The 8,445-nt window shown below is 42.8% G+C and overlaps 1 protein-coding gene across 1 annotated transcript; it reads left to right on the top strand.

Moving 5' to 3' along the window:
* Window positions 1-4,639: 4,639 nt before the first annotated feature.
* LOC126790614 (probable fructokinase-2) lies at window positions 4,640-7,552 on the top strand. The gene is made up of 4 exons (XM_050516925.1): window positions 4,640-5,100; window positions 6,214-6,546; window positions 6,926-7,042; window positions 7,246-7,552. The coding sequence occupies exons 1-4, from the start codon at window positions 4,708-4,710 to the stop codon at window positions 7,372-7,374; spliced, it is 972 nt and encodes a 323-aa protein (XP_050372882.1). The 5' UTR covers window positions 4,640-4,707; the 3' UTR covers window positions 7,375-7,552.
* The last annotated feature ends 893 nt before the right edge of the window (window positions 7,553-8,445 follow it).

The raw sequence follows: 8,445 nt of genomic DNA, 5'->3' as shown, positions 1-8,445 counted from the left end.
ATATGGTCACAAAATAATCGATGCATATCGGCGATTCTCATGATCGCACCCAAAACAGCGGTGCACTCAGGCGACCAAACGAAATCGATATCTTCTTTTTTAAATAATAACGTGACTCCCCCATGACCGTCACACGAAAAACGTCGACCAAGAGGGGAATCATATCCCTCTGTCTCATCGGCGTTATAAGAAAGACCGGAAAAGAAGACATGAAAAAGGCTAATAGGGCTCGATAATGTATATATATATATGTTCAAAAGCAGCAACTTTAAGGAAAAAACATACTTGTTGGTCTGCCAAATAGACCGCATATAAGTAAATTGCTCTGCAAATCGATCGTCATGCATGAAGTTGCTTGTTGAATTCCTTTTTCGATCTTCGTCCGATGACATAAAAATCTTGGGAGGATACGATCGAAATCGTATGTAGATGGCAAAAGTATCGTCCATCTCGGCATGAATGTCATCACCATAGTACGACGAGCAATGATTTTTCCTATACGAGCACGTGAAATATCGTTAGAAAATGAAAACGTGCAAATAAACGATTTAATAAGCAATAGGAAAAGAAAAAGGAAAAAAAAATAGTTTAAAGGCCCAAAAGGCTATCGGGCTCGTCAGGCCATAGGCCCAAAAGGGTAGAGAAGACGGGAGTAGCTTCTCTTGAGTGAAGAGTTTGCTTGTGCAGTTCGCGTTTCTTGCATAGATATGCAGGAGGAGCAATTTTGAATCCTCTGATGCGGGGTCTTGCGGGGCAAAAATATATTTTTGCGGAGCGAATGTGAAAGAGACCCTGCGGGGCTGCAGGGCTGCGTGCAGGGGCTACAGGGGTCGCGAGCGGGGCTGCATGTGTCGCGAGCGTGCGTGCAGGGGCTGCGTGCGGGGCTGCATGCGGCTGCGATGCGGGGGCTGCGTGCAGGGCAACAAGGCAGAAGTTGCAGGGGCAGCAAGGCTAACTGCGCGCAGAGATGCGGGTGTAGCAGCGGGGGGGGGGGGGGGCTGCAACAACGGCGAGCAGGGGCTGCACCGACGAGGAGCGCCGACGAGGAGATGCCGAAGGCCGGAGACGACGGCGGCCGGTGGTGGAGAAGAGAAAAAATTTCTAGGGCTCTAAAAGTTCAGGGTTTTAGGGCAACGTGCTGATAACGTGTTTCAGGATGAAACAATTGTGTATTATTGAATTATATGGGGCATTACAAAACCACAATCCCGTAGGATTCGGAGTCCTAATCTATTACAGACTAAATCTCTTCCTTTTATTGGTATGAATCCATCACGGTTACCATAGGGGGAAAAAAACCAACCTCACATCAAATCACTCTTTTGTACTGTATACACCCTTCTGTTGGGGCTGTGCCAAAGAGGATATTTTCATGAGTTCATCTACAAAGGAAAAATGGTGAAAGTGTAGGAGGTCGTGGGAAAATGGTTAGTCACTGTTTGATATGAATCCTATGATGATGCAGATTCGATATCAAAGCACAAGGGAGTCAAGGAGTCAAGGGCTTATAATAAAGGGTACACAGCGTCCAAAATTTTCTCCCGCGTGCTTCAAATGACAACACCGAAGCCTCTTCTCTCTATGAGGGTAAGGGTTTTTTTTTTCTCTTTAAAGGATAAAAAAGGGAGGCAGCCGTGTGTCCGGGGTATATATGTGGAGGTGGATTGCAGGTCTAGTTTGAATCTTTTAGTTTGTTTCCAGAGTGTTGTGTTACATGGAGGACGTTGTCAATGATTTTGCAAAGAAACTAACCCTGGAGGAGGCATATCTCGAGGTGGTGGTTTGCACAAAGGAGGAAGATGAGGTGGAAGTTGCTCCACGGCGGTGGTACCTTGTAGATGAGCTCCTCACAGCCAAATCTTATAAGGTGGATATGATGGTAAATACGATGCGGGATTGTGGATTCCCCGTGAGGAACTGCCGGATAAGGGTCGAATTACGGCAAGTAGAGTGGGGGATAGTAATTGTGTGCTCTTTTGTTTCAAGAGGGAGGGAGATCTGAAGTGGGCTATAAGGGGAGCCCTTTGTCTTTTGATAAGGCGCTGCTAGCTTTGGCTATCACGGATGGAAGGGAAGATCCGGCCAAGGTTGCTTTGAACACACAATTTTTAGATTAGGCTTCGAGGGCTGCCTTTAGAATGTGTTTCTAATGAGAAATTGGAGAAGGCTGGACGTTGCTTGGGTCGTGCTCTCGGTGTGTATGTGAAATCGAACAGGGGTATGGGTGTGCCATGTCTGGGATCTTCTCTAAAACATAGGGTTGGGGTAGACATCAGTCAGCCTCTCAAGAAGTGGGTCTCGTACCGACCTCCAAGCTGGCCAGAGTATGAGCGGTTTAGGCTTGAGTACGAGCGCCTTCCTCACTTTTGCTTCTATTGTGGCCTCCTTGATCATGTGGTTGGCAAGTGTTCCAGAAGAGAGGATGGGGTGTTAGCGGTACCGATGTATGATACATACTTAATGCTGATAAAATGGAAGTGGCTGCTTTCCAGACACATGAAGAAAGAAGAGGAGCGTGTGGCTGGGCGTGGAGTTTGGCGTTTTGGACTCTATCAGGCGAAAAAGACTAGCTGGGTCATGACTGCGCCGGAGATGTCGGCGGCGGGATTCGTATGTGATCGAGTTGTTAGAGATGAGATCTAGTCGTTTCCGTCCCTTGTGAAGGATGGAGATATGGAGGTTGACGGACCTTGTGACTGTGATGGACTTCAAGATGATAGAGGGGTTAAACGGCGAAAATTTGGTGAGGGCGATGGTGGTGGCGCCATCGTGCCTGGACTAGAATGTGGCCGTTCAGGGGAGGTGTCTCAAGCGATGGTAGTGCATTGTGTTACGCCACAAAATCAAGGAGATCAATCTGAGACATTTCCTCCCTCAAATCTCGCTGAAAATCAACGAAACTTAATGAAAGCAAATTAGTTGGGATCTCATCTAGCTCTTGCCAGGTTGGATTTTTTTTAATTCGCAAGATGGGCCGGTGTTAGGTGTGGATGAGGTGGACAATGAAATGATAAACACGAGTATTATTTCTAGGGATGGGCCTTTTGGGGTCGGGCTGGAGGTGGTGAAAAAGCAGAGTAGTCAGACTAACCTTGACTTTGATCTGAATATTACTCATTAGGGGGCCCCAGAAAAGTAAGGACAGAGGGAAGAAAAATGGGCATGAGTCGCAAAGAAAGGCAGAAAAAAGTCCAAAATGTGGAGTTCCGATGAAAAGGGTAATTCTTCATTCTTTATCTCCAAAAAAAGAAGAAGGTCTGGACGTACCGTTAATCGTTCCTCCGTGATGGGTCCGGTTCAGACCCATCACGAGACATGAATGTTCTCTGTTGGAACTGCCAAGGGAGTGGGAACTCTTGGATAGTAGGTGGGCTTAAAGAGCTGGTAGCTCTAAATATTCCCAAGCTTACTTTTCTTTCGGAGACTCAACGTACAGTGAAAGAGATGGACGCTGTTGGTAAGAAGTTATGGTGGAAGAATGCGTTTTTAGTTAATTGCAAGTTTGTGAAACAGAAACAAGGGAAGAGGGTGAGCCGGGCTGGTGGGATTAGTCTGCTTTAGACTGAGGACATGACAGTCTCGCTTAAGTCTTATTCGATATCCACATCGATATTAATGTGAAGAGTGGTGATGATGAGGAGGAATGGAGGTTTATGGGGGTGTATGGTAAGTCAAATGTGGAAGAGAGACATGTTACATGGGATTTGATTAAACAATTGGGTCAACATAACATGTAGGCTTTGGGTACCAGGGGTGACTTTAATGAGATTGTGTCTTTTTTAGAAAAGGAGGGCGGTCCTATGCGGAATGAGAAGCAAATGGCTGGTTTTCGTGAGGCTTTGGAGGTTTGTGATATGCATGATTTAAAGTTTACGGGTCCCCGATTTACTTGGAGGGGTAACCGTAACAGAGAAATTATTAAAGTCGGGTTGGATAGATTTGTGGCCACGTCGGATGAAGGAATGAAAAGTGAAATGGTATTAGTAGTGAGATTTTCATTTTCATTAAACTATGTACTTACCATATGAAATTAGAAATATGAATGAAACTAATTTTAGATTGATGTTTTCTTTACTTTGTCGTATTGATCACATGCGTCTCATCATTGGTCCCTTCTACAATTCTACGTGCTCAAAGTAGCCACACATTCACACCATCTAATTCACCCAAAATGCATGGTGAAAACGGCTGCAACAGTCACAAACTGCGATTTTTTAACGTTCTCCAAGACAGCCAGAGAAACAACCGGACGAGCAAAAAGGGAATCAAACTATGATGTCAAGAGAGAAAAGTTGTCCAGAGAACTATAGAAATTTAGAGAAAATTTAGAGATAACCCTAACTCTAGTTGAGCTTTCTTTTTTTGTTGTATTTACCCCATTTGTTGGATCAGTGAGCACGTTATAGTATGTTTTTCCTCATTGGTCTAAAATTCAAATTGACCGACTTGAGTGGCTAAGTCTAAAGGTCCATTAATTTTGGGTCGTGTCAGAGAGTAAAAGTAAAAAAGATATTTACCTTTTGCGTGATTGGGGTGAATTAATAAATAGATAGAGACATAAATAGAAGGTATTATATTAGAGAAAATTAAAGAGTAGGATACTCTTTGTAGTCTCTCCTATAAATACTGGACGCCCCGGCGATCAGATCCCTCCTCTGTGTTAGAAACCATATTCTTTACTTCTTCTTCTCCTCTGTGTCTTTGATAATGGCCAATAACAAGGGTCTGATCGTCAGCTTCGGCGAGATGCTGATCGACTTCGTGCCGACCGCTTCGGGCGTTTCTCTGGCGGAAGCCCCGGGATTCTTGAAGGCCCCCGGTGGCGCCCCCGCCAACGTCGCGATCGCCGTCACTCGGCTCGGCGGACACGCGGCCTTCGTCGGGAAACTCGGAGACGACGAGTTCGGTCACATGCTCGCCGGAATCTTGAAGGAGAACGGCGTGTCCGGCGAAGGCATCCTCTTCGACCAAGGCGCACGCACGGCTCTGGCGTTCGTGACCCTACGCGCCGACGGTGAGCGCGAGTTCATGTTCTACCGCAACCCCAGCGCTGATATGCTTCTGAAGCCTGAAGAGCTCAATTTGGAGCTCATCAGATCGGTAAGTCGATCTCCTGTTCTGGTTTTGGTCCTGGTTTTTTTGTTGCTGACTTTGCGCACACGTCATGTCGTAGCTCCCGATACCAGATCTGAATTCCTCCTGTTATTATTACACACCAAACCATGCGGCCTTTGTTTTATTTTTACTCATACTAATCCTTTGTCTTATTTTTTTTATTTTTCTTGATGATTATTATTATAGGATTCGATGATCAGTCTATGGTGCGCTCCATTTTCCGTTTCAGTTTTGATTCCTAATTGGCTAATTTCATGATGATGATGATAATAATAATAATAATAATTCACTTTTTTCCCGAGAAAAGAAAAAGGGAAAAAATATGCATGATTGTATGGTGTTGCGGGCAGGCGGGTCCCATAGTTTGTGGATCTAATGTTGGTTCCAAAAACATGGAGTTTCAAGATATTCTAGGAAAGACTGAGATTGTTTTTGTTTTGTTTAATTCTTTTGCAGTGGGCTGAGAGAAAAGAGAGATTTTTGTTTTTTGTTTTTTTTGACAAAGAGAGACGAGAGATAAGCCAAGAGAAAATAAAAACAATTTTGAGTTTGGGGGCCGTTTTGGAGTGCCTGTGTTTTTTTGTTGTTGCCATCTTGATCTGACGTTAGATTTTACTCTGACTATGTGAGACCAACCATATATCACGCCTGCCTTAATAGAAAGGACCATTAATCATGTTAGCATGCTTTCTTTATTGTTAAATTAGATTAAAATGACTAGATCACAGAGCATGTTCTTAGCCACTGGTAAGTGCCGCCACAGTGTGCTTGGACTCTTTCTTTACAATGGGAGTAGTCGTTGGAATAGAAACTTGGACAATTGAACGTTTTTTATTTTCTCCTTTTATTTTAAAAGAAAAATATTTGTTTCTGAGTCACATGTTGGTTATTTTAAATGCAAATTGATAGTACACTATACTCCTTTCCAGTTCCCACCAGCCACATGGGGTGGGCCGATACAGTTTAATCCTCATACAAGAAATTAACTGATTATAACTTGAGAAAGAAAAAAATGGTTGTGGGTTGTTCACCTGTTCTTCAAAGATTCAATTTGTTTGGTGTTTGTTTGATGTATATTCTCTGTGTATTATCTTACAGGCCAAAGTGTTCCACTATGGATCGATTAGCTTGATCGTGGAGCCATGCAGGTCCGCACATCTTAAGGCAATGCAGGTTGCCAAAGATGCCGGTGCCCTGCTCTCCTACGACCCTAACCTCCGGTTACCACTGTGGCCTTCACCTGAAGAGGCACGCGAGCAGATAATGAGTATCTGGGATAAGGCTGATGTGATCAAGGTCAGTGATGTGGAGCTCGAGTTCCTCACAGGAAATCCCAAGATTGATGATGAAAATGCACTGACTCTATGGCACTCTAACTTGAAGCTCCTCCTTGTCACTCTTGGTGAGCATGGTTGCAGATACTATACTAAGGTCAGCACAACTATGCACCTCATTATGCATCGTTGACTAATTCTGACTTTCAGTTGCTTGCTTGCATTCATTGATTTAGGAGGGTAGGTAGTTGTCATGATTTTCTTTTCCTTGCCGTTGCGTTGAGGAGGTTGGTTACGGCCCCATTCTTCATTGTTATTGATTATGAAAACGAAACAAAATAGAATAGTGCTTTCTCTTTTTAAATTAATTAAGAACAATGATAGTTTTCTTGTTTTTTTTTAAATAAAAATAAATAATAGGGGAGTAAATTTAGCATACACTTTTCAACATCTTTTGCACTCTTGTTTGATGAAATTATTTTGTTCTCACCAGAGTATTGTTCTGACTCATTTCTTTTCCTGATGATCAAACACAGAATTTCCGTGGATGTGTTGAAGCTTTCCATGTAACTGCCGTAGATACTACTGGTGCCGGTGATTCTTTTGTGGGTGCTCTGCTCTCCAAGATTGTCGATGACCAATCCATTCTTGAGGTACGAGCAAACTATCAAACATCATCTGGGGAATAATATGTAACTCATGAATTCTATATAAATATGTTGGATATATCAAAGCAGAAAAGCGTTTACCATGTCTGGCCTTCCCGATGAAACGCTTCAAGTAGAAACTAGATATATAGTGCTTCACCTTGTTAATTTTAGATTGTGAACTGTGTTTGTTTTTATATTAATTGCAGGATGAACCAAGGTTAAGGGAAGTTCTCAAATTTGCAAATGCATGTGGAGCAATTACAACTACCAAGAAGGGAGCAATTCCTGCACTCCCCATTGAGGCTGAAGCCCTAGCCCTGATCAAAGGAGCATAGATTCATTTTTGTTGTTCACCCATCTTTCTAGGATTTTCGTTTCAAGCTTTTTAGCTTTTGATTCGAGTGTTGTCCAACCTCAGTAATTCATCTTTGTTGTGTGTGTTGACCGTAAACTTGTGCCTCAAGCATCAGAAAATAAAAAGTTTTTTTTCGGCTGGGGAATTTTGCAGCTAAAGTGTGTGCTATCATATTGTTTCATGTATGGTTGCTTAGTACTCGAGATTAAAGAACTAACAAGAAAGACATATCTCCAATTCTTTTTCCCAATTCAAACTATAATTGAAGGGGATTAACCAAAGGAATGGTCAAAACCAAGAGCCTGATAAGTTGGGCACAAAAGGTGCTGTGGACTACGCCGCCTTGGTTGACAAGGGCTGTGCTAATCAAAAGTCCCAAGGCCCCAAATCTCTATTAAGCTCTTTCGGGCATCGGCCCAGTTTGGCCTTGAGATTTCAATAGATTATTTTTGCTCGGTGAATAAAATCTTTCTCGATTTCGTACTAAAAAAAAGATATTGTTTCGAAAATATATGAACAAGTAATGAGAAATATGAAGTCATGCGATATTTGCAGAACTTATGGCGCAAAGATTGTCTCATTATCCTAGTATTGACTGCGATGAGTTATATTATCTCGTTATGGACATAATTATTTTTCGCTACTTGATCACTAGTAGTGTCAATGAAAACTGATTAGCATATGATAGTGGTCATTGCATATATGTAAAGGGATTTTGACACAGATATGAAAGTGTCTGAGGGACCTTAATTGCTCAATTAAATGCCTCCAAACCACGGAGAGCTTATGCAGTCAGATTGCGACGTTCGAAAGAACGTAGTACAATCGGTTGTAAGATAATGAAGAGGTTCAATGAGTTATAAATTCATACATGCAAGTGTTGTTGAGACACTATTGCTTTTATTATGATGTGATCAACTATGCACTTATGCATCGTCATTGGACTTGCATTGCTCCTTTGACATGGGTTTTAGTTCTACACTTAGTGAACCAACACAAATCATATCCACACCAACGCCGCCAACAGCTCCAATAACATCAACGTATGCGT

Source organism: Argentina anserina, chromosome 4, assembly GCF_933775445.1.
Source record: "Argentina anserina chromosome 4, drPotAnse1.1, whole genome shotgun sequence".
In the NCBI taxonomy this organism is placed as follows: domain Eukaryota; kingdom Viridiplantae; phylum Streptophyta; class Magnoliopsida; order Rosales; family Rosaceae; genus Argentina; species Argentina anserina.
Note: the sequence above shows the minus strand (reverse complement) of the source record. Positions and strands in the feature narration are given on the sequence as shown.

What these genes read in the sequence shown, in the direction of transcription:
- LOC126790614 (XM_050516925.1), top strand. Translation starts at nt 4,708, where the DNA reads ATGGCCAATAACAAGGGTCTGATCGTCAGCTTCGGCGAGATGCTGATC. An exon ending in ATTTGGAGCTCATCAGATCG is followed by an intron (nt 5,101 to 6,213) that starts GTAAGTCGATCT and finishes ATTATCTTACAG; the next exon opens with GCCAAAGTGTTCCACTATGG. An exon ending in GTTGCAGATACTATACTAAG is followed by an intron (nt 6,547 to 6,925) that starts GTCAGCACAACT and finishes GATCAAACACAG; the next exon opens with AATTTCCGTGGATGTGTTGA.